Here is a 25,440-nt window from a genome sequence, read left to right on the forward strand (position 1 = left end):
ATTTAAAACTTAAAAAAAAAACCAACCCTGGGAGTATTCTTCTAAAAGTCCTGCCCTTTGCTCACTAGAAATCCACAGTTTGACAAGCTTCCTTTCCCAGTTGACTACCACATAGAGACTCCGTAGCTCCAAGGCACAGAATTTATAACTCATAGGAGAACAACTCTCTCTCATTCCCTATTCTGGCCACACCCTGTTTTCTCTGTCTTTCCATCCATTAATGTATTGCTTTCTGCTGGGTGAAGTATCCTCAGCTCCTATACAGACAAGACATTTTTCTATAAAATGTCTGGGTTTGAGTAAAATTGTTGGTCAAATTTGATCAATTAAATCACACTTTAAAAGCCTTGTAATTAAAGGAACTGTAATAAAAATATAAATGGAGGATCCTTTTCTAAAGGAAGGAATCACCTCATAAGAAGTTCACCTACTATAAAGTAGGTGCCTGCAGCATGATATTTTTCACACTCTTTCTGCCCTCACAAGAATGCTGCTCAGTTCCTAAGTGGTTCTACTCATGCTTTAAAGGTAAAGAAACTTAGGTTCGCAGGCTTTATTCAAGTAGCTAAGAAGCTCCAGAGTGATGGCTCACATCCAGATCTATCTCTAAAACCCTTACCTGGCCACCTCTCTGATCTTATAAACCTGTCTGATTCATACTCCAGCATTTAGGAACTTACCTAATTTAAAACTCGATGAATACTTGCTTTCAGAGATAAAATAGACGAAGACCAGTAAACAAGATTTCTAGGTATTATTATTTTTTAGAAAGTATAAATATAAGTAATTGTAGACACCTTTCCCTCCATTTAGCTAGCCCCACTGAGTGATCATCAGAAATGGAAATTTGAATTTAAGCCTATTTTTAGAGTTTTCATTTCTAGCCTCTAAAAATCTGAGGAGGATGTCATTCCGGGTTGTCTTTCTTAGAAAGCTTAATGGAAATAATTTATTTTGCTGATTGAAACTAACCTTAAACCTGAGAATAAAATATACCAGGGTAGTCTTCTTAATCAAATAGATGACCTTGAAGCTCGCTTTACTTGCGGGACTGGGTTCTGTCTTCTCATCCAGTGTGGCTGTCCCCTCTCCTCTAGGACTCCCTGACCCTTTTGCAAAGATCGTTGTGGATGGATCTGGGCAGTGCCACTCAACGGACACTGTGAAGAACACATTGGACCCAAAGTGGAACCAGCACTACGATCTGTGAGTTGAATATCCTATAAGCCACTTGGGGAGCAGCAGGAAAGTTGGTATCTAACTTGTAAGAGAAGCATTTAATTTTTTTTTTTTTAAAAAGAGATTATTAAACTTCTTACTGATAACAAACGTGGATGGCTAAACAAATACATACTGCCTACTTTTAGAATTCATATACTTGGAAGTTCTTGTGTTTGACATTTTCATACATTTTAATGGTTTGCTTCTGTAACTGTGGTCTTCAAACTTTCAATCTCCTGGCCATACTAACAGGAAAAAAGGGCCATAGTTCAGGTCCTCTATATGCTACTGTTTTTTTCAGCAAAACCCTGAACATGGTTGTAAAATGCATTATTTGAAATACATTATTATTATTTTACATATTTATGATACAAATATATAATATATATATATTTCTGTTGATTTTTTTTAAATTTTGCTTTTTAGTACAAATATATTTTCTGCAAGAGAAAATAAAGTTTGGTATGACTGGAGGTATATAAGCCCACACACCATCAGACAATTTCTTATATTCATTTGTTAAATGGATTGCACTTTGAAATTCTATTTTGTAGGCACCTATGTTTTCATGTCCCTGCTAAGAAATTTTTGTCCAAGTCATGCTGAGTGATTATTGGCTTTTTACTAACACAAATTGAACTGGGTTTGAGTGGGATTTTTAGCAGTTGGATCCTGAGGCTCATTTGCAGTTACACTGTGGCACCGGAAGTAGCCTGGAAAGTGGTTGTCAGTCCATGTCCTGAAAGCTCCCTTCTGTGGTTGACCTACACTGAGAGAAAGTGGCAGGTTTCCTGTCTGAGTTAGTGCCCTTTTGTGTACTTTGGGTGGATGGAGGGTTTGTAAATAGTCCTGTGTTGCAAATTAGTATTCTCTATTAAGACTAATTGGTGGGTTTTTGTTTTTTTTTTGGCCACACCATGCAGTATGCAGGATCTTAGTTCTCCGACCAGGGATCGAACTGGTGCCCCTGCAGTGGAAGTGCAGAGTCTTAACCACTGGACTGCCAGGGAAGTCCTGGTGGGAACTTTTGAATCCTGCCATTATCCTCTGGAACTATAAAAATATAGTAAATTTCTGTTAAAAGATTATTATCATTATGTGGTTGTCTACATGTGTTTCTTACATAACCGGTTGTAGTCCTTACCCAGCCCATTGAAGTTAGTAGATATATACTTATTAAGCACCTGTTAGCTGTGGATATAGAGCCAACATTATTTTAAAAGGATTCTTCTGGACTAACAAGTCAATCAGATAAAATCTCAATGGGCTATCGCAATTGAGAAATACAATTAAAAATGAGTTTGCATGTTGGTTTCAGATACGTTGGGAAAACAGATTCTATAACCATCAGCGTGTGGAACCACAAGAAAATTCACAAGAAGCAGGGAGCTGGCTTCCTGGGGTGCGTGCGGCTGCTCTCCAATGCCATCAGCAGATTAAAAGATACTGGATGTAAGAACCCAACGTTTTTCTGTCTCTTAATGCAACTGAAGAAGGCTTATGGTGCATCATTTTTTATTTTATTTTTTTGAGTACTGAATACAGAATTCCTGCCTTCCTCTCTAGTTAACATTTCCCTGGGTTAAGTTTTGAATTGTTTGTTTGCAGACCAGCGTTTGGATCTATGCAAACTAAACCCCTCAGATACTGATGCAGTTCGTGGCCAAATAGTGGGTAAGAACTTTCTCATCTGTATAAAGAGATAACTTTTACAGACTTAACCTTCAGCTCTTCATCACTGAGAAAACACATAAAGGCACTGACCGATGGTGACATACTTCGAAGGACAGGCCCCATACGGGGGCCATCTCTCCAAGGACTAAAAAATTTCATCTTATGTGGTTTTTATTATTTTATCTAATTCCCTTCATTCTGTCATTCAAGGTGGAGTTAAAATAACTAAGGTACAAAAAGATGTAGGGTTATAATTTTTAATGTAATTTTAATCATCACATGAGTTGACAATTTGTCATATTATCCAAGTGCAGATGATAAAAATGATGGCCACATATGCAAGAGTTAAGAAATAGTTTCTTCAGGAGGACCCATCATATATGTAAAAGGCAAAGAGAATTTCTTAAGACTTCCATGTAATATGATTTTACGGAGGATTGACTTATTTAGAATGAAGAAATAAAATGTGCTCATGTCATAAAGCATTGACTGGAGGTATTCCATTGGAAGTAATTTATCTGTTAAGTAGCTCATCCTGTTATCCATCCCATTTTTATTAGCATTTCAGGGTAACCCAAATATTGACTGTATGCATTGCAAGCAATCAAAGAAAACAGTATTTCAGCAGCACACCAGAGTGACTTATGGCCCCAAATCTTTTAGGTATTGTCTTTTGTAGACCTGACCCAAGATAAATGGACAGTGAGTATCCATCCTGAAAACTCCTGTCATGACAGAGTTCCCACTTACTGCCTTTCTGTTTGTGATTTCTTCTTTTCTTTGTGGAGGGATGTGCCGGGGAAAAATGAATAACTGGAAGCAGCTTCATAAGTGTCTTTGTTGTTCATAGTAGGGACAGAGAATCGACACGTAGGTGCATCCAGACCTTGCACATACTGACAGTGCTCTCCGTGTCCTTATTAAACATAAGTCAAAATCTTCTTAAAATATCAGGTACCTTGGAGGAAGCGAATATTGTGTTCTGTTATTTTGATGAAGAGCACAGACAACACAGCATCTCTTTCTGCTCCACGTTTACAAGGAGTCTTCCAAGTGGTATGCGTTCTGTGCAGCCAATGAGTGAGATGCGTCATACTTGAAAGCATAGGAATGTATATGTGTATGTATAGACATATGCCTCACTTTTTAAAATAATATCATACATAAATTACACATTTGCAATGGCTCACTGTGTTACAGTTGTGTAAAATACCACTGGATTTTAATGCAGGATGTTCTTTTCTTTTTAGTCAGTTTACAGACACGAGACAGAATAGGCACTGGAGGGTCCGTGGTAGACTGCAGAGGGCTGTTAGAAAATGAAGGGTACGTATCACTGCAGCGATGGCCACTGAGTTCTCTGTTGCCCAGGCTCTCGCACTGTATGAAAGTTTCCTTCACACCTTTTCACTGCGTTGAATACTTGAGTTGCAGTCTTGGGATAACACTGGGATCCAGTTTCCTCGTTTGTAAAGGAAGCTGTCAAAACTAGTGGGGTAGTGCCCCAAAGGCTCAGGATCCAATTTACAGAGGCTCCCGCTGGCCAAAAAGCATCAGTAAAGAATTATAACTGCAGTGGATTGAAGCAATCCATTGAGTTCATAATGATACAGGGAGAAATTAATTCTAAAAAACCCCAAAACTGAAAAACACCCTCAAAAAGTCTCATTGGTCACTATCACAATTTTTCAATTCCCCAATGAGTTAACTATTAATGTCATTAATAGTTGCTGACAACATCATGAAAGAGAGATAATCTGACATGAACTTACATCTTGGAGGTCCAGGGGATGGGAATGGGTTGCACAGCCCCGGGGATAAGCTCCATCCAGAGGGGGGCACCCTGTAGAGTGTAGCAGACAACCTGGTGTCTTCAACAAATACACTGCAAGAAAAATAACTAAAAAGGAAGGGAGAGAATCTATAAGTTAATAAAAGAGATTTAAGAGACGTACCTATTAAATGCGGTGTGTGGACCTCGTTTGGATCCTGATTAATGAGACAGCTGACTGGAGAAATTTGAACACTGACTGGTATTTGATGATATTATAAAAATTAACGTACATTTTTGGGGTCATGATAATGGTAAAAGGCCTATCTTCCAGAGGGTCTGTGCTGAAATATTTAAGGATGAAATGGTAAAATGTTGGGATTGGTTTCAGAATAACCCAGCTCAGGGGGGAGGAGTTGGGCACGTGGCCACGAGACAATCACTGGAGCTGGGTGATGAGTCCAGGGCATTCACTGAACTAGTCTCTCAATTTGTGTGTCTCTTTGCACTTTTTCAATGTAGAACGTTTTTCAGAAGTACTTGCTTATAAGGGAAGATAGCCTATTAAGGTAAATTGTCTCCACAGTTGTTCAGGGGATCAAGATTTATGTTAAAAGTCATTTTTAAAGTCATTGTGGTATTTTATGTAACCAGGAGTTCTATTATAGAATAAAATGACAAGGAAAATGGAATGTTTGGATATGATTCTGAGTCAAGAAAACTGAAATCTCATTTTCTGAGCTTCTTAGAGTACAAGGTTGGTTTTTTCCAACTGTTCGGCTCTGCCTGAGGATGAAATCCTATGAGTGGCCTCAGTGGCACTTTACACACGGCTCCCTTTGGTCACTGGTTCCTCATGAAAAAGTCTGGCTTTCCAATTAAATAGGACAGGACGAATTATATGAAACTAAGCACTGGGGACATTCTATCAATATATTGCTCAAGAAAAGCAAAACAAATGGAAGTGAGAGCGTGGCATGGAACTCTCGCGTGCTTCCTGGTCTTCAGCTGGTGGTGTGATGTGGGCTGTGGTCTTCCCCTTCTAGAACTGCGTATGAAGACTCAGGGCCTGGAAGGCCACTCAGCTGCTTCATGGAGGAACCAGCCCCTTACACGGATGGCACTGGGGCTGCTGCTGGCGGGGGTGGCTGCAGGTCTGTGGAATCCCCAAGTCAGGATCAAAGACTTCAGGCCCAGCGACTGCGAAGTCCTGAGGTCCGAGGGTCACTCCAGACGCCGCAGAACCGACCTCACGGCCACCAGTCCCCGGAGCTGCCCGAAGGCTACGGTGAGAGCATCCACCCCGCTGTCCCGAGAGCGATCGGTGATGTTTCAGACAGCTTTAATGTTTTAAGCTTTTTTTAGTGACTCATACCTGCCAGAAGTGCTGATGTTTGCAGAGGTGTGCCCCACGAGTTGTGTCAGTGTAAAGAAAAGTAAACCGAGATGGTTGACAAATCTTTCTCGTCATGAATTTGTCTGCGATTGCTCCAATCTCCCCGTGTAGCAGTTGTATGAAGCTTTTAGGCAAATGAATATCAAAGAAAACCGAGAGGAGTGGGGCAGGGGTCTGGATGGGGGTATTTGTAGTGCCCTGGGATTTGAACGTGGGAAGGATGGCCTTGGGTACAAGTGAAAGGATGGGATCTTTTGACAACCACAGAGGGAGCACCTAAATGCAGGAGGAATCCATGTAGATGTGGCAGATCAGACCGGAAGTAAGAGCTAATGCAGGTGACAGATGTCAAGGTAGGGTCAGTCCGAGGTGGCAGGTCCAGGGGTGTGGCCGCCTCTCCAAGTGTGAACAGGAGAAGTAAGGTCCACCAGGGCTTGTGACTCGCAGATGCCAGGCAGAAGTTAACTGCTGTGCTTCAAACCCTTCTCTCGGTGCTTTTAAAGACTGTTGGAAGGAAGCTGGGACTCTGTGCTTACAGGATTGGTTGAAAACTCTCTTTGGAATTGAATGTAACTACCGTATCCCCCACTTTCTCATGCAGAACAGAGAACAACGGTGCAGGGGCAGGTTTACTTCCTGCACACGCAGACTGGAGTTAGCACGTGGCACGACCCCAGGATACCCAGGTAAGTTTCCTAAAATTCTCACCATCAAGGCCATTTTCCAGCAGTTGCCTGGACCCCCCACCCCAGACTGTGGGTGATAGAGCCCCTTTGGTGTGAAGATGTAAACTTGGAAGAGCAGCAGCACGGAGAGAGGGATCTGTAACAGGGGTCCTGGACTTAGGCTCTCTGGGTGACGGTCCCAGCTCTGATGCCCCCCACCGACTCTCCAGCTGGTAGATCAGCAGCTGCCGTAATGCAAGGGGCCCTTCAGAAAGCAATCCTGGATCTTGAAATTAGATCACGTAACTGCACAAGACCCTCACCCCTAGATTAAATCAAATGCACTTACTTAAAAAACCGATAAACCCTTAAAGATGTGTTGCTCTCATTCTAAACTAAAAATATTGCTGAGCGAAATGATATGATGTCTGATGTGATGCTTTAAATAATCGGGGTGGGGAAGCGAATAGGGGAGCATTGGAAACAGGTTGGTGATAAGCTGGTAGTTGTTAGAGTTGGTTATTCACTATGGTGTCTCTCTGGTTTTTTTTTATATATGCTTAGAACTTTCCATAATAAAAAGCTAAAAAGGAAATATAAAGACTATTACCCTTTCTCTCTTCTACTTTACTGTCCCTATTGCCTCAGTCCCTTGGGGACTAATCCTGGGGGAGATGAAGCTTTTCTATACGAATTCCTTCTACAAGGCCATACATCTGAGCCCAGGTCAGAGAGACCCCTACCCCACCCCCACCCCGTCATGGAGTTAAGTTTCTTTTTTTCTCTTTGCTTTGCTTTCCTTTTTTCTTTAAAAAAGTTTTTCTTTTGTTTCAGAATAGCATTACTTCCTAATAACATTTTTAGTAATGCTCATTTTGTTTTTATTCATAATTTGTTTCATCTGAGAACAAGCTTCTTGTCTTTGATTTTCCAAATCTATGTTGAATTTACAATTCAGTGTCTGTAATTAGAATGGAAATATTACCTGCAAATGAATGAGGTGTCTCTTTAGTACTCATTGGAAGGAATGTCAGGCTTTGGTCCTGATTAGAAAAGCATCTTGGTCAGTAATGCTGTGCTCCCAGATGACTGTGGGGTGTGCTGAAATAATGAATCAAGAGGTTAGAATTAGAAAGACTTGCTTATTAACAAAGCCAACTCAAAAATGAGATGGTCGGGTTTCCCTGGTGGCGCAGTGGTTGAGAGTCCGCCTGCCGATGCAGGGGACACGGGTTCGTGCCCAGGTCCCGGAGGATCCCACGTGCCGCGGAGCGGCTGGGCCCGTGAGCCATGGCCGCTGAGCCTGCACGTCCGGAGCCTGTGCTCCGCAACAGGAGAGGCCACAACAGTGAGAGGCCTGTGTACCGCCAAAAAAAAAAAAATGAGATGGCCTCTACCTGGTGCAGATGTCTAGAATTGGAAGATTTCGAAGGCATGTTCATACATCCCCATCAGCTTGAAAAAACTTGTACTGTTTGGGAGCCTTTCCACGCAGAAACCTTTCTGACCTTGAGCATTTAATTGTGAATCCAGAGAGTTTTCCAGCAGCCTTCAGATACTTCCTACTATTTTGGCCCTCTTTCATGGAAAGAATGGTACTCCCCGGGCAGACCACATTCCCTATCACGGTCACAGGCTCTGAGGGTTGTGGTTTATCCGCGGGACTGTGCTGCCACTTGCGGCACAGAGGCCTGGGCTCAGTGCAAGTTTGGCGTAAGTAACACCGCGACTGTCCCTCTTAGCAGGACCAGGACACGGCCCCTGGATAAGGGGACGCCCCGGGTTCTCTCATGGAAGTTTTGGTCTTAGGCCTCCACACACAGATGGACAAACCTCTCTGTATCTTCCATTTTGGTAGAGACCTTAACAGCGTGAACTGTGATGAACTTGGACCACTGCCACCCGGTTGGGAAGTCCGAAGTACAGTTTCCGGGAGAATATATTTTGTAGATCATAATAACCGAACAACCCAGTTTACAGACCCAAGGTTACACCACATCATGAAGTAAGACTTTTAACAAATCTTTGTTGACCTCGTTAAAATTTCATGTTTTCTACTAACTTTTTTCTTCATTTCTTGATTGCATTGTTGGTTAGCAGAGAATAAGCGTAAGCAAAATACGATAAATACTTGGTGGACAATTGCGTTTTAAACTCTCAAGCCGCTGTGAGCAGTACTGAAGTCCTATGTTGTTGTCACCCTGTTCTAGCTTGCAGCCTAAATGAAATCCCCTGAGCTGGCAGTATGGGGCAGCTTCACTCGCGAAGCTTCCGTGGGGAGCACTCTGATGGGATACATGGCCTTAGAGAAGCAGTGAAGTGAGGCTTTCCTTGGTGCCTGCTCACCACTGTCTGGGAGGGCTGGTCCAGAGCACTGCTTGCTGGAACCTCTTCCCGGGCCATCATGCCCGGGGGCCGTGGACCTTGGTATGACCTTGGCTCCCACACTCCACGTTCCAGGTTTGCTGTGTCCTCAGAACATGAGAGCCCACGGGGCACTTGTCATTGACAGCTGACGCAACCGGCAAAACTTGAACAGGACGGATGCTACTGTGTCCAAAAGGTCTCTGGACTTCTGCCTTTGATGAGTGGGCTTGGAAATCTCTTGGTTATGAGCAGGAGTAGTTACCACTGCATTTCACTTGTTTGCTCCTGTGCATTTTGCCCCCCTCCACGGTCATCTGCTTTGAAAGTGCTCTCGTCAACTCCATTTAACTCTCACACCCAAGGCACATCTAATAGCGCGTTGGTCAGGCTCACAGATACACACTAGATGCACGACGAATGCTAGCAGTTTCTGTTTTTACTTATGGCGATGATAATGTATGAGACACGGAGATGGAGGGTCTCCTTGACTGAATCCTAGACATGTATTTAGCCTGAGGGTGGCCACCAGCAGTTTTTCCATAAGAAATTTTGACTAGTAGTTTGGTGAAATGACTTCCCCTCTCAGTCCCTTTTGTGTGGGCGCACTGCTGGCAGCAACCTTGGCCGCTGCTCTTGGGGCGACCTCGATGCTTCTGTTCTTCTCCAGTCACCAGTGCCAACTAAAGGAGCCCAGCCAGCCGCTGCCACTGCCCAGTGAGGGCTCCGTGGAAGACGAGGAGCTTCCCGCCCAGAGATATGAGAGAGATTTAGTCCAGAAACTGAAGGTCCTCAGACACGAGCTCTCACTTCAGCAACCCCAAGCTGGTCATTGCCGCATCGAAGTATCCAGAGAGGAAATATTTGAGGTACGGGGTTCGGGCACAGAATCTTCCTCCCTGTCAGTAGACAGTGAGTTCTGCTTTCTGTCTGGTGTTTCGGAGATTGATTTTATCGCTCAGTGAAATGCAGAGCTTTATCAGGGCCAAAGCCCAAGGTGAGAGAGGGAACTGTATTTCCTCCTGTGGTAAAGGTTTAAAAATCATTGACTTCTGAGTGAAAAGGTAGAGGTCTGTACAGAAACTAGTACTAAATAACATTGTAAATCCCTGTGCCCGCATTGTACAGATTCTATTTCCTGCCATCTGCACAGTTTCCTAGAATCAAGCATTCCTTCTGCTGCAGCCTTGCACGCAATTTCCCCTCGTGGCGTTGCCTCCTCAGAGAAGCTAAGTGGCCTCCCTGTTGTCCCTTCTGGAAGGAGGAAGAACTGATGGTTCCGGGCAGGGTTCTGGCCTTTGTCCAGCTCCCCTGTGGGATCAGGGTCCCTAAACAGGCAGGGCCTTTGCTGGCAGGGCCCGTTTCTCAGGCCCACGATCATGAGTAGAATCTCAGCTGTGTTTGGGCCTTTGTGGAATCCTTGGCAGAAATGATCAAACGAGACACAGATTCTCACTGGGCCACAGCAGCTGAGGGGGCCGCAGAGGGATGGAGGCTTGGGCACAGCCAGATGAGTGGATCAGCTGAAGTGCCTGATTTTGCCCACTGAGCATCGTGTTTGTTGGGGGTAGAGAAGAGCTGAATTCTTGAGGTGCTGCTGACAGATCATTTCCACTCAGTGTCCTCTTGCCTCTTGGGATCCAGCTTCTGAATTACATTAAATTTAAAGCAAGAAAAGATCCTTAAGTGCCTTTTCACTGAAAATACCTACAGACATTTAGCTGGTTCCACTCCAGATGCTGAATCTGAGGGACTATTAGGCTGACCACGTTTTCTGTGTCTGATAAGCTGCTTTATGTCTTACTTAAACACTCCTTGGGTTTTTTGACTCCATGGGAAAGTGTGATTTTTGACTTCAGATGTAAAATCAGGCTCAGAATTCTTCTAGTGTTCAGACTCTCTTGTGATGTCTTCATTTTGGTTAAAATATATCAATTATTTATAGGACACATTGGAATTAATTTGTGTAGAGGAAATCAACCCTAGCGAGGATGTTCAACTCTTAAGTCATGATTGTGCTGAGAATAAATGTGTGTTTCCTTTAGGTACAGTATCCCCTGCCATGTGCTTTGCTGTTTCCGAGGGAGAAAAAGTGAAGGAAGCAGCAATGTCCTAGATGCCAAATAAACATTCTCAATAGGAACCAGACAAAAATCAGATTCAAAGGCTTAGAAATAAGCTCAGATGCTTATTTGTAATTGAGCTCCATTATAAATAACCTTTCATAATTTTATAACTTTAAAAATAAGATAAGCTCTTCTCTCTGAAACTGTAATTTTGATGTGCAGGAGTCTTATCGCCAGATAATGAAGATGCGACCAAAAGACTTGAAAAAGCGACTGATGGTGAAATTCCGAGGAGAAGAAGGTTTGGACTATGGCGGGGTGGCGAGGTGAGAGGCTCGTGTACCCCCCTCCCTACTGCATGGATTTGAGCGCACCTGTGAGCAAATATTTGCAGAGAAGTCGTTTGCCCCTTTCTGGTGCTGGTCTTGGAGCAGTCAGGACTTCAGGTGTTGCCATCAGAGAGCGTTCTTAGAAAAAGAATTCCTAAGAGCGTGTGCCACGCTAGCATCCTGCCATGACCCATCAGAACGCACGTGCACTTCACCATCACTTTCCTTTTTAGAAAGTATGAATTATTAAACTTCTACCCTTACTCCCTTCTCCATGTGGCCCGACTTGAACCCGAAGTTAATACGGAGGCAGCCTTGCTTCTCTCACTAGACGACTTTCAGGGGTGAGGGGAAGGCATATACGTTGCATTTGTGTCAAACAAGTTTTGTAAGATGAGATTTTGGTCAAAATAATTCATGCAAATGATTTTAAAGATAGTAGCTTTTCATGATTATATTCTGTTTCCTGTCTTACCTCTTTTCACCTTTGAGACAACTGTTCTGCTCTTTTAACTGTTTCTTCTAATATAACCAACCATCTAGATCACTAACTCGATCAAGTTCTGATGTTATCTACTGATTTCATGATGTATGGCCATAGGCACAGATAGACCAGGTAATGGTTGTGGTGAGGATCTAATTTAATACTCTCACTTCTCAGTTTTGTAATATCAGTATTTTTAGTTCTTCTATCATTGTCTTTGTAACTTTATATAATGTTTTTTCACCATTATTTTTTCATGGTCAGCTAGAGACATTATCTCTTGACCTCTCTTTTTCATACAAAAAGGATATTAATACTCCTGACTTTCCCTTCAGCATTCCAGCATTCCTTCCACCTCTTACCTCTTACATTCTGTCATTTGTAGTATTACTTTTATATTGTCAAGGTTCGAGATTTACATTTTGTTCTGTCACCAAAATTAAGTCAGTCTCTCGTGCTTGTCTACCTATTATTTATAGGAGTTGAAAAATCAATACATTGCTTTATGTTATTATGACAATGTAAATATTGTTCATTGAGGGATTAAGTGGTATTCTATCATTTAGTTTATCCTTTCGAACAAATTTTAATTTTCCCAAGAATTTCTTCTTCTTCTTTTCTTAAAACCAGGTCTTGTCTCTGTTGCCCCATTAAACTTCACCTTTTGCCATCCTCACCCACCCTCTTTGCTCCATGTATCTCTCTTGTGGAGACTCTGTCCAGACTGACTGTTGATTCTCTGGACCTGCTGCAGTTGCCTTCATGGGACTTCACTGCTTTCTTGGCTTAGAGCCATTGTCGTACGGGTCCTATGGCTTCCTCTTTTTTGGCTTACTCCATTATGTTACTGGAATATATCCTCAAGTAGCTTTCTTAGAAGGGGTGTGTATGGGAGGGGGATTTTCCAAGATCTTGAGTCTGAAAATGTCATAATCTACAGTTTGACTGGTAGTTTAGCTCTTTATAGGCTTCTAGAAGGAAAACAGTTCTCATTCAGAACTCTGAAGACACTGCTCCGCTGCTTCTCAGCACCCAGAGTCACTGTCGGAGAACAGTCTGGCTTTGGGCATGTCTAATTTATTTGACCCCATCCATGGCCACCCATCATCCACAGGTTCCACCACCTTTTTTCTGTTTTTCACTTCCTCCTTACCCGTAATCCACCCTCATAATCGCTCCCTTATGCCCCCTCGTAACTTCCCTGCCTCTTTCCATTTGCTGTGCTTACCTGGCAAAACGCCAGCTCCGAAGATTCCCCTCCTCAGGCTGCTCTGAGCATTGCCTGAGCGGCTGAATGTGGCTGGAGGAGAACACACTTCCATGCTGCTGGCCTTTCTCTGCATCGATAGGGTTCAGCACCTACTTCAGTTCCCCGTAGTTCTCTTTCTCAGATCTCTGGCATCACTTCCACCCATCCTCACTCTTAGCTGCTGACTTTGCTTCCTATTTAACTGAGGAAACAGAAGCAATCTGAAAGGTCCTTCCTCACCATCACCACCAGATATCAAGTCTGCCGTTGTCTGTACTCGTACGGTCAGACTTCCCTGCCGTGGCCCTGAGTGGCGCACACATGTCCCCGTATAAGAACAACCCTGCCCCTGGCACAGTGCACCCCAGGCCCTTTTGCTTTTCCTGTTATTTCACATCTATTTCTTTTCATCAGAATGTCCCTTTCTCTTGGGTCATACAAATGTGCTACGGCAACTCCCCTTCTTAAAAGAAACAAACATGCCCCCCCCAACCTTTCCTAGATACTATATCCGCTTCCTGTTGAAGCTTCAATAAAGGAGGCAATAAAGGCAAAGAAAGCACAGGAAAAAGAAAAACAATTAAAAACTCCAGGAAAGACAGAGATGCGTTCAAGAATGCATAGCTCAGTCATCGCCCTGTTCCTCTGTTCTCTTTGTAGCAAAACCCCTCAAAAGAGTCGTGCGATCCCAATTCCCGCTTCCACATCCTTGCTTTCTCTTGAACACATTCTGAGCAGATCTCCCTGCCCTCTGAAGCCATTTGTGTCAAGGCCCCCCTGACCTGCATCTCACCAAACCCAGTGATGACGACTCAGTCTTGGTCTGTCAGCAGGACTTGATGTAGTTGTTGGCCCCCTGCTTCTCGAAACACCTTTGTCACTTGGTTTCCAGGGCACCTGGTTTCCCTCTAATCTCCCTCTCAGGCTCCTCTGCTGTGCGTCCCCCTCCTCCTTCCCACTGGACATTGCGGGCATCTGAGCATAGCCCTGGAGCCTCCTGGCCACCCCTCCTTGCCCCTCCTTCAGCTCCAGACTTGTTTACCAGTTGCCTCTCATCTGTGCTTGGGTATTTAGCCTCTTAAACCTAACAGTTCAACATTTCGGGTTGCCCCTCCCCCCAGCTGCTCCCTGCTCTTTCCCGCCTCACTGAACTGCCCACCCAGCCCCTGTGGCTCAGATGCGGGTGGTCCTCACAGCCTCCCTCTGTGCTGCATGCCCCCCCTCCCCCCCGGAGCCAGTGCACCCTTGGGCCCTCGGAGGGAGTATTTTCTGTATTTATTCATTAACCAGTAAGCATTGAGACTCCACCGCGGACTGGGTACTTGGGATACAATGTGAGCAAAGCAACGTGTCCCCTGCCCCCTTCACCCCCCACCCCGCCCCCCGTGCAAAGGAGTCCTCAACCTGACGAGGTCCAGACATTAATCATAACATTGCACAAGTGACCACACCGCTGGTAGATGCTGCCAAGGGGCCTCGTTCCTGTGCGGATATGTGATAGTGGCCTGGCCTTGGGGGTCAGGGGACAGGAGAGCCTCGTACCCTCACAATTTAGAAAACACAAGTGGATTCTCAGCGCTGCAGCAGTCAGCATCAGCAAAATTAGGTTCTGAGAAGCATTATAGGGGATCTCATCAGGTTTCTGGGTGGAATTGGGATTTTTTTCAGCAGCCAAAAGTAACTAATTACAAAAGCCATGATGTGCCCTTGGGCCCCAGAGCAGAATCATTCCTCCAGCCTCTTCCCATCGCTGTCTTCCTTCATCTCCCCTCCTGCTCCTCAGCTGATCTTGACTCCGTCTGGGATGAGGGATGCAGAAAAGCCCAGCTTTCCTGATAGCGCGCTTGCACTGGTACTGCCTCTCCATGGGAAATGCTTTTCCTTTCCAGGTTGTTCCAAGTTTCTTCCTTGATCTTCTCAATATTGAACCATCTTTCTTCTGGCGAATGTAACTTCTGTTTGCCCTTGAAGACACGAATTCCGTTTCCTGACTAGGGGTTTAGGCTTTCCGTCCCCCTTTTCAGGGAGGCTCTTCCTACTTCCTCATTTGTATTTGTCCTAAATTCAGATCAAACTACTTCCATTTTCTCTTCTCTACCTTTTCCTTTATAGTCTCGAGATATCTCAAGAGTCAATATCCTGAACTGTTTTGCTTTATGGTTGCTCCCATGCACAGCTGGGGTTATAGGTTCCTAGGCACGCACGTGAATAGCTGGGTTAGGTTTGGTCTGGTTAGGATTCGCTTTCCTCTGCATTTTCCGTGGTTATCAAGTCTTTGTGTAGCTCCTTTGATTAACATGATGCTTCAGAGGGAAGAGCTGAGAAGCCCTGCTTTTCTGCCTCCAGTCTGATCTCGCGTTGTTTCAGCTGAGTCTTCCTCGTGTCTGAGTGGCTCACACCTGTCGTGTAGGGCTGAGGAGAGATGTCAGTTACATGTGTGTTACACATACATGTGTGTCTGTGTCCCTTATGTTGGTGGATGGGAATCAGTCTATGCTCATCTCCCCAGTGTTTGGCTCTGAACCTTTTCCTTTCTCTCCCTCTTCTGCCTGTGTAGTTAGCTCTTCCCTGACCACTTCCAGAACATACCTCGTGCTCTGTACCTTGTCCACAGCTCGGTCAGAATGTTTGCTTGTATTTTAATCACTTCCTGTCTAGACAGTTGCAGGTCCTTGGCATTTATGAAAACAATTCTTCATAAATCCAAACTCCAAAACTTGGGGATAAATCAAAGCACCAGAGTTGGGAAATTCTGCCTTCCTAGTAAAGAGGCTTCATAAGATTTGGTGTCTGTCTCATCTCTTCTGGTAGTTCCTTCCTGTTCTTTTGAGTTTGATACACAACTTTGTGTTGGTGTAATCATTTTGTGTGTATTTTCACAATTTTCTCAGACGGATGATTTGCACTTGTGCTTATCCTCTTCGTATTTTCTCAATTCTGTCTTTTCTGTTTGAAGGAGTAAGAAATTCCAGAGTAAAACTTGGGGCAGCTATCTTAATAAGATTCGTCCATTTAAAGGAGTTTTGAGTAGAAAGAATAAAAGGCTACACAGTGTTGTACAGACCCCCATACCTGGGCTTATCACAATCTGGCCACAGCAGCTGAGTCATATGGGTTCTGTTTAGAGTGTTTTTGTTTGGTTTTGATTTGGGGCTTTTTTATAATGAAATAATTCAGAAATAAAGGAATTCAGAAAATAATCCATTTTATGTACCCTATCCAGATTTTTAAACTCTTAGAATTAACATTTAAAAATTTTAAACTAGTCCTTTAAATTATAAAAGTGATAAACGCTTATGGCAAAAAATAAGAATTCAACAGGACAGAAAATTATGAGGGCAAAAGTCGTTCTTAAATAATCCCTGTCTCCCTAGACTGGGAAATGTTTTTCTCCTTATTTAAACATTAATGACATGATACCATCAGAAATCTAAAAACTAGAAAGAAGTGAAAAAAAATTAAAACGCCCAGAATGCAAATTCTCCAGTTACCTACTGCCAACATGTTAGTATAAATCCTTCCCATCTTTCTCTATGCTCTGCGTATATATTTTTTCTGTTTCGTGTACATGCACACGCATTTTTGACATAGAAGTAGGATCGTACAGCTTTCTGTTGCACTTTTGTTGGTTTTTACCACATTGTTAACATCATCACCTGAGCTCCTGATCTCTGCAAAGTAGCAGAGAAAACCTTAGTTGGGGTGCAAGAAAGCTGACAGACTGTGGAGCACACTGTGCCTCTGAGCTGGTACTGATTCCAGGCAACCACAGTTCTTTCTCAGCTTCAGAGTTACTGGACTTTTGGCCAGAAAATCCATTTCTGACACCACCAGAAACAATTCTTTTTACTTCATTAAGCTTATTTGCCCAATCGGCACAAATCACATCCTCTCAGACTCAGGCAGCCTTACCAGTTTGGCTTTCTAGGGCATGGTGAATCAGTCCTTTTGTTAAGATCTGAAACTAGGAAGTTTTAAAATGTCTTGTTGTTGTCGTTTCTAGGGAGTGGCTTTACTTATTGTGCCATGAGATGTTGAATCCGTATTATGGACTCTTCCAATATTCCACGGACAACATTTACATGTTGCAAATCAATCCCGATTCTTCCATCAACCCTGTAAGTATTAATGAATAAAGAGGTTGGAGACTTAGTTGGAGAGTTTCTTAAATGGATTTCCAGTTTCAATCTCAATTCTTGGTTGATTCATTGTAGACTTACTCAGAGTCTATGGTAAATAAAACATTGCAAGGTAGAGTGAGAACTGGATTAAGATGGACGGTTTCAATCCCGTATTTTCAGTGACTGGTATCAGTGAGTATGTCGTTTCAGGGGAGCTCTGGCTTGACGGCTGTATTTGTTGATGGTGTCATTCTGAGACGTGGGTTACAAGGTCCATCCTCCTCCCAATCGAAATGGGAATATTCCCATAATTGGCCTTTTTGGCCACTGGTGCTGATGTTCTTAGCTGCTTGTCAGAGAGATGAGGAGATAGGCGCGGTGTGTGTGTAACTGGTCTGAGGGTGGCCAGCGGGTAGGAGGAAGGCTCTGATGTGGGGCCGCGTCCTGCGGTCCTCGCCGTGCACGTGGCCCCTGACGAGCAGTCGATGTGACAGGACCTTTTACCAACATGGGAGCTAACTCTCTGATTATAATTCCAACCTAAAAGTAGAAACAGGAGGTTCCCTGGTTACAAACCAGAACAGCGGTGGTTTTAGAATGGTTCTCTTACTTGGGTTGTTCACAGTTTTTTTCCTCTGTGTCCCTGCCTCAACTCCCTTGGGATTTTTTCTCTTCTGTGGGATGGGGGAGGGATGGCAGAGGAAGAAGGGGGGTTATCTTTTTGCCCTTTATTTCCTCGTGGTGCAGTGGGAGGGAGGGGCCAGCGGCCTCCTGGGCGAGTAACCTGTGCCAGCACCGGGCCCTGTGCTGAGAAGGGACCAGGGTTGGTTGATTCTCTGCCGTCACCATGTTGATATTCTCAACTTTTGAATAAGGGGTTCTGCATTTTCATTTTGCACTGGGTCCCGCAAATTAGGTAGCAATTCTGAGGTGTTTGAACCAAGGGCATAATATAAGGTATCATTCAGATGACCTCTCCAAAAGTCATGCGCTAAATTTGACCTCCTACGTAGCGGTCTTTCATCTGGTCATGAGTGCAGCCTGTGAGTAACTAATTCAAGAAACCTGGAGAAAGTACAAGATACCCATCTGCCTTGGCCGGTCATTTTTCTCACGAATTCATGTTCTCTGGTGCCCCCTACAGGACCACTTGTCTTATTTCCATTTTGTGGGTCGGATTATGGGTCTGGCTGTGTTCCATGGACACTACATAAACGGGGGTTTCACAGTTCCCTTCTACAAGCAGCTACTGGGGAAACCCATCCAGCTTTCTGACTTGGAATCGGTGGACCCGGAACTTCATAAGAGCTTAGTGTGGATTCTGTAAGTACTGACTCAATTAACTGAAAATGCATCCATCGTCACCTGTCTTAGCATGCCCCAAATCCATTTGTGTTGTGTAGTGTGCACATGGGTATGTATTTGGGGGATGGGTGTGAAATCGGAGAATAGAAACAAACTATCAGAAACATAAAAGTAGATTCAACAAAAATACTTAATTGACATTTTCCTCGTAATGTCTGGCCAGTTTCTCATCATGAACTAGTTTCTTTTGCTGTTTCCTTGACTTATTAAGTTATGATTGTGAATGTTAATCCCCAGGCCTGGTGGTTGGTTGGTTTGTGACACTCTGGGGTGTCTCCAGCCAAGAAGGTATCCAAAATCACCCTAATATTTAGGTGCCTTTGTTTTAGGATCACCCTAAAACTCTCTTAAAAGCAACAGGCACAGTTACACGGTCACTGTAGGTGTCGGGGGTCCTCGTGAGGACCGATTTCATGGGAATGAGAGGTCCAGGCTCTGGGACTGGGGGACAAGCCGAGGACTCGATCGTGTCCTGTGTTCTGTCCACCTCCTTCCACGTGTCCCAGCTTGAAAGGCAGGTCTGCGGGGGGCCAGGGCCTTTATCCTATAGAGAACCTCCTAGTCTGTGTTTCCAGAAACATGGCAGATGAAGGAGCCAGTTCTGACTTTCAAGTGCTTCCTTGAACTGATGCCCTTGGAAAGGCTGCCTGGAGAAGGGGGCGCCGTATTTTCTTGGCGAGGCTTCCCTTTGACTCAGTTACCCTTTCATCCTTCCCTCCTGTCCGCTCGGAGACTCAGGGTACAAAGCAGTCGGCTGGCTCTGTCCCGTGAAGTCACAGGGCAGTGTCACTACCGTCACCCCTCTTCTGCAAAGGAGGAGCCGGTCCCTCTTCCTACCGATTGTTGATTCAGTGTTCCATCTGCTCCCGCGCGGTGGCGGAGGCCTAAGTGACATCCATCTTCTGTCCTAACTTCCCAGAGAGAACGACATCACCCCCGTGCTGGACCACACGTTCTGTGTGGAGCACAACGCTTTCGGGAGGATTCTTCAGCATGAACTGAAACCCAACGGCAGGAATGTCCCTGTCACAGAGGAGAACAAGAAAGAATACGTCCGGTAGGTAATGCTCGGGGGCACCTGGGGGTTGCTGCTGGGACTGGCGGGGCCTGGGACTGTCCTGGGCATGGGGGGGCCGCATTTAGGTCGTCGGAGCGCTTGGACCAGAGTCATGGTAGCGGCAGAGACTTCCAGAAACCGGCGGGGTCAGTGGTGGGCTCCAGGGTTGACCCGTTAAAGGGGGATTCATGACCCCAGAGCCCAAGGGGTAGCTTTCAAGTGACCGCCTGATTGTGGGTGTGAAGGTGGTATAGCCACGGGAGGGAGGAGTAGGCCTCCCTCAAGTTTGGCGAAGTTTCCTTGAACTTGGTGTGATGGAAGTCCACCTCTTTATAGTCTGTTTTCCCACCTCTTGAGGCAAATAAATGACTAGTGACTTCCATGGGAAATTGAGACACGTGGGCATGTCTGTGCTCAGGCTGTCAGACTGGTGTGTAGTTCTCACTGTGCCCTGTATTTTCTTTTCAAACATATCTTTACATTATGGCACCTGTCACAGGTCAGGTTAGATCCTACTGCTATTTCAAGCAAAGAATCAGAACATCTAAGGGAGGGGCTGATTTAGGTTTAACCTCTTAGGCTGGGTACTGCCCGCCAGTGGGGTTTTCCTCCCCATTAGGGGAGGATGGTGGGCAGGGTTGAGTATCAGAACCAACTAATGGAGAAAAAAATGATGTTCACGAACCAGTTGATACTGCTTCCAACGTGTGAATTTTTCTTTCAGGTTATATGTAAATTGGAGGTTTATGAGGGGGATTGAGGCCCAGTTCCTGGCTCTTCAGAAGGGGTTTAATGAACTCATCCCTCAACACTTACTGAAGCCCTTTGACCAGAAGGAGCTGGAGGTGCGTGAGCGCCTGCGGAGCCAGGGCGCGTGACGGCGGTCCTCGGCTGCTCCATCCCTGCAGGCCCAGGGGCCGCCGGGGCTGCAGGAGAGCAGAGGCAGGGCTGGGGGCGGAGTGGGGGGGTCGGGGAGGCCTGAGCAGTTGATGCCAAGGCCTGGTGCCCGCCTGGCGGCAGGGAATCCGGATAACTCTTGCGACATCATTCCGGGCGTTGTGCGGCTTGTACTGTTGGGCAGGCTCGCCAGCAGCACAGCTTTCTAAGCCCCTCCTGTGGGGTCACCTCAGATGGAGGAAGTTATCATGACCAGCTGCTCCACTTTTGTTTGATTCTGGCTGTTATTAGGCCCAGAACGAAGTATTCCTGTCGCTTCTGGTCCTTCTTCGTGGGCGTGAACAAAGCCATTCCCTCGCACCGCATCCGCTTCTGGCACCAAGTAGCCCTTGCCTTTCACGCTGTTCCCGGCCTTTCTGCCCCCCAGGGCGGTGCCAGAGCTCTGGGCCCCGAGGTGCCTCCCCGGGCGGAGCGATGGCTCCGGAGCGGGTCGCAGCAACAAGCACGTCCCTGGCCTGTTCCTTTCTCCTCAGACTTCAAGCCCTATGCGTCCCCAGGAGGCGGCCCCGTGCAGCCATTCTGGCTGGTCCTTCGGTCCTCCGTCCTCCCCAGTGCAGCACGCACACGCACGCACACGCACGCACATGCACGCGCTGCTAAGGAAACGTCACATGAGTAGCCACACCAGCGTCCTCGGGGTGGCAGCCGGCCCGGAGGTGCAGACACAGAGCGCGGGCCTCAGGCCCGCTGTGTACGTGTCTTGTCGACTTGTCTGAACGCGTGTCCGGTTTGTCGGGATGTGGTTTGTAACGCTCTCTGTGTCCTGGGAGCTGGGCACCCGTCGGTTTGTACGTCGGGGAGGTGACCTGCCTTCACGCCCTCACAGCTGATCATCGGCGGCCTGGACAAGATCGACCTGGACGACTGGAAGTCCAACACGAGGCTGAAGCACTGCGGGGCCGACAGCAACGTGGTCCGGTGGTTTTGGCAGGCGGTGGAGACCTTTGACGAGGAGAGGAGGGCCCGGCTGCTGCAGTTCGTGACGGGCTCCACGCGGGTCCCCCTCCAGGGCTTCAAGGCGCTGCAAGGTGACTGATGTGGCGGTGGGGCTGGCGCTGGGCCGGGGCGCGGGCTGTGGCGGGCGGTCGTCCTGGGGCGTCGCCAGGAGACGACATGGCGTCGGGTCCTTCATGACAGACACTCGACACTGCAGGGGTGTTGCCTGGCCAAGGGGCTGGAGAGACCCTCTTCCCTCCACAAGGGCCATGGCCTTCCGGTTGCCCTTCTCTCTGCTGCTGTCAGGGCTCGAGGCTCTACTATCCTTTGCCCAAGTTGAAAGAAAACATCTGGAAAGACGTAGGAGGGCATGTCCATCACACAGAGCCCCGCCCCCCTCAGACCACCTTTCCCAGGGCCTCTGAGCCACATGACATAGCAGTGGTGGGTGCTGGCCAGCTGGTGCCCACACAGGGCTGGGTCTGGAAAGACCTGAGCCAGGAAGGCCCAGGGGAGCTGGGGCCTCCGCTTCCCTCCCTCAACAGAATTGGTGACAGAGAGAGGGTACAAAGAGCAACAAGGCTTTGGGGAAAGAAAGCCATTTAAAAATGCACCATGGGTTAATTTTTGAACCTTCTGACAGCAGCTCTCTAACTGCAGTCCTGAGTCTCTAAGAGCACACTGCCGCCGTGTGGGTCACAGCTCCAGGGGTCCTCCCGGGCCCTTGGTTTCCTCATCTGTACAAGGGGCCTGCCTGAGAGGCTCCCCTGTCCAGTTAGGTCCCCATCCTCTCATGCATCCCTTCTGGCTCCGGCTGGGTCTCTGGCTCACCTGGGTCTGGAGCTGGAGGCTGGAGGAGGAGGGGGTGGGAGGCCCACAGCGAGGCTTCTGAGCCTCAGGAGGGGCCTGGAGGGGCTCGTGCTCAGCACAGCCAACTGGGAAAGTCCTTGAAGGCCTCTCTAGGGCTCTGATCTGTAAAATTTGGGGCTTTTGTCACTTGATAACCCTGACAACCAGCAGGAGTAAGGTGAAGAATCTTAATATATTAAAACTTAGTAAATGGGACTTTGCATATTAATAGTGGGAGCAGATAGATTTCACGTGTACGTTCCCTGTAGATTCCTCCTCCTCTTGGAGTGAGAGAAGTTACTTCTCGTCCTAGGGCTTTGGTCCCAGCCTTTGTGTCTTTCTTTTGCCACTGGGCCTCTGCCTGGGGAGGTTTCCTGACTCCATATCCTGCTTGCTAGACATTTCTGTTAAAGAAAAAACAAAAAAAATCACTGGCGATTGAAGGATTTTGCTTTCAGATAAGCGCCCTGGAGCAGGCTCATGGTCGGGTGTGAGAGGAGAGTGGTCTCTGCCTTTGCTCTGTCTTGCTCTTGTGATTTTCTAAAATGTCTGGTGTTAGTCACTTAATGGTCATGGTAGGTGCATCCTGAAAGCAGGCAGAGGCTCGTGTGGCCCTGTGAGCCCCGTGACCTTCTGGCAGGACGGCCGCCTGGCACCAGGGCCTCGGGGTGGCGACAAAGGTCCAGCCTCGGCCTCTGAAGCGTGTTAACTAGAATGCTGTCTTGTAAGGCTCTACAGGCGCCGCAGGGCCGCGGCTGTTCACCATCCACCTGATCGACGCGAACACAGACAACCTGCCCAAGGCCCATACCTGGTAAGGACCAGCACCCTGGGAGCCCGTCTCCGTGCGTGACTTTTCTGAGCTGTTTTCTTACTTGGACTCTGCAGTGGGACAGCACGCACGTGAGGGTCAGCACGAGGCTCTTTCATGAACCCAGTTTTATCTGGAGACGTGACTGACGTTGGAGCTGCTCCCCGGCCCCAGTTGTCACCTCGCTGGGTCCTGCCGCACGTGTGTGCGTGAGTGTGTGTGTACGCACACGTGCAGTGTCAGGAGGGAACACTGCAGTTTTAAGTTTGGAGTTATTGGTCTCCTCTCAGAACTCTGCATATGACAGGTGTACCTTGTGTATTGAAAAATGTTTCCTCCCTTGATTTTCACTTAAACAATATCTGTAGTGGGTTATTTCCTTTGTGGTTTAAAATCAAATCACTTACATGCACTTTGGGAGCCATTTCTTGAGACGAGAGCCACCTCTGGTTCACAAGAGTCAGTTCCAAATGTTGCCGGGATGCATGGTGATGTGATGGGAGGTTCCTGGTTGGGAACCAAGGCTGTGGGTTCCCATGCCGTCCACGACATCGAACTGGGTTTCCACATCCTTGAGATAGAGGACGCGCCCTTCCCGGGCCCAGGGTCTGCACCCAGCGTGGCCGTCCTGGGGTGGTGCGTGCTGATGCACAGGGCTGCTCCCGCCCCGGCAGGCTGTATCCTCTGATGGTTTAGTGCTTCGAGTAAAATGGACGTGAAGAACGTCCACAGTGCTAAGCCCCCTGAAAAGCTTCCACACTGTTTAGCCCGACTCCTTCTTGACAAAAGCCATCCTCAATCACTTAACTTCTAGTAATTCAAGAGGCACTATATGTCCTCTCAGTCAGAATCTTGCATTTTTTGATTTGTTACGAGGTAATATCGTCTACAGAGGTGTCTTTTGGCCATAGCTTTGGGAATGAACTTCCCTGAGGAAATGCTAACCCAGTCGTTTAATCCTCTATCAGGTATTTGACATTTTATTATTTTTGAGATACAGTTTCTGTTTTTGCAGGAAATACTCCAGACTGCCCCATTTTGCTCTCAGATCTAAGTCACAGGGGGTTAGACACACAGGCAGTGAATTGTTAGTGGTGATTTGCCTGCAGCCAGCCTGGACTGCAGTGCCCTGCAAACGTGGTGTGCCTGGTCTGAGAAGTAACGTCTCCCCAAAACAACAGACAAAACAAGTTGAGAGCTTTGTCCTAATCTAACCAGTACATACTCACTTGGAAGATCTTACAAGATTTGTTTTGCTGTGTGTTGACTGAAAATCTTTGCCTAAGAAGCAGAAAAGCACCAGAGGAGAGGGGAAAACTCTCCTCCATCTCCCAGAACCTGGTGGATGAGATGCTTTCCCGTCCTCTCTGCCCTGTCCCCACCATGTGTGCGCTTGTGGCCACAAAGGCTCTGCTGTGGCCTGGCCCTGACCCTGTCCTGGGAGCAGGTCCTCAGGCCAGGCGGCACCAGCAGTGAGTCTCTCACCTTTCTGTCCCGTTCCAGCTTTAACCGGATCGACATTCCACCCTACGAGTCATATGAGAAGCTCTATGAGAAGCTGCTGACAGCAGTGGAGGAGACCTGTGGGTTTGCTGTGGAGTGATGTGCAGCCCAAGGCAGCAGACGCTAGCTCACGGCCACCAGACCCCAAGCGCCAGCTCTCTGTGCGCCTCTGCGAAGCCGGCTGAGGCCCTGGAATCCTAGAACACCCGAGGGAAAGGCTTGTCTCCCCTGCTTCTCGTAGGGGGAGCAAGGGGGGGCGGGGGGACTTCAGTTGGTGGCTCTCACCCGTATTTTCCTCCTGACAGAACCCCACCCCACCCCACCCCTTCCATCACCCATCCAATAAAACGCAGCCAGGTTTAGCATTGCTTCGGTCACACAGGATATTCTGCTACGGTTGTAACACTTCTGGTGACAGGCTCACTGCCCTGTGGGCTTCAGAGGAGTCTTGACCCACAGTTATGGAGCTGAGTGGGGCTGCCTGAGGGTTCGGCCCTGGTAGCTGGACTAGCTCTTCTGTCTCAAAGCAGACCTGAGGTTTTCAAGTTCAGCAGCTCAAATTCCAAATTTCACATCCTAGCAGCCTGCTCTGGGTAGCAGATTAATTTCTAACTGAACAATA

The 25,440-nt window shown here is 46.8% G+C and overlaps 1 protein-coding gene across 3 annotated transcripts in view; it reads left to right on the plus strand.

The window, feature by feature from the left end:
- SMURF1 (SMAD specific E3 ubiquitin protein ligase 1) overlaps positions 1-25,165 on the plus strand; it is a 94,461-nt gene extending 69,296 nt beyond the window's left edge. Inside the window, exons 3-19 of one of the 3 annotated variants that reach the window (XM_079718915.1) lie at positions 1,098-1,206; positions 2,540-2,673; positions 2,830-2,895; positions 4,146-4,221; positions 5,713-5,954; positions 6,664-6,748; positions 7,376-7,453; positions 8,586-8,732; positions 9,762-9,960; positions 11,380-11,483; positions 17,223-17,337; positions 18,485-18,663; positions 19,625-19,762; positions 20,487-20,607; positions 21,546-21,747; positions 23,234-23,318; positions 24,819-25,165. In XM_079718915.1, the coding sequence (XP_079575041.1) occupies positions 1,098-1,206; positions 2,540-2,673; positions 2,830-2,895; positions 4,146-4,221; positions 5,713-5,954; positions 6,664-6,748; positions 7,376-7,453; positions 8,586-8,732; positions 9,762-9,960; positions 11,380-11,483; positions 17,223-17,337; positions 18,485-18,663; positions 19,625-19,762; positions 20,487-20,607; positions 21,546-21,747; positions 23,234-23,318; positions 24,819-24,918 (2,180 nt within the window). In that variant the 3' untranslated portion in view covers positions 24,919-25,165. The remainder of the gene's footprint in view (positions 1-1,097; positions 1,207-2,539; positions 2,674-2,829; positions 2,896-4,145; positions 4,222-5,712; positions 5,955-6,663; positions 6,749-7,375; positions 7,454-8,585; positions 8,733-9,761; positions 9,961-11,379; positions 11,484-17,222; positions 17,338-18,484; positions 18,664-19,624; positions 19,763-20,486; positions 20,608-21,545; positions 21,748-23,233; positions 23,319-24,818) is intronic. The other 2 variants (XM_079718916.1, XM_079718917.1) reach the window with 2 other exon arrangements.
- The last annotated feature ends 275 nt before the right edge of the window (positions 25,166-25,440 follow it).

Source organism: Hyperoodon ampullatus, assembly GCF_949752795.1.
Source record: "Hyperoodon ampullatus genome assembly, chromosome: 14".
Taxonomy (NCBI): Eukaryota; Metazoa; Chordata; class Mammalia; order Artiodactyla; family Ziphiidae; genus Hyperoodon; species Hyperoodon ampullatus.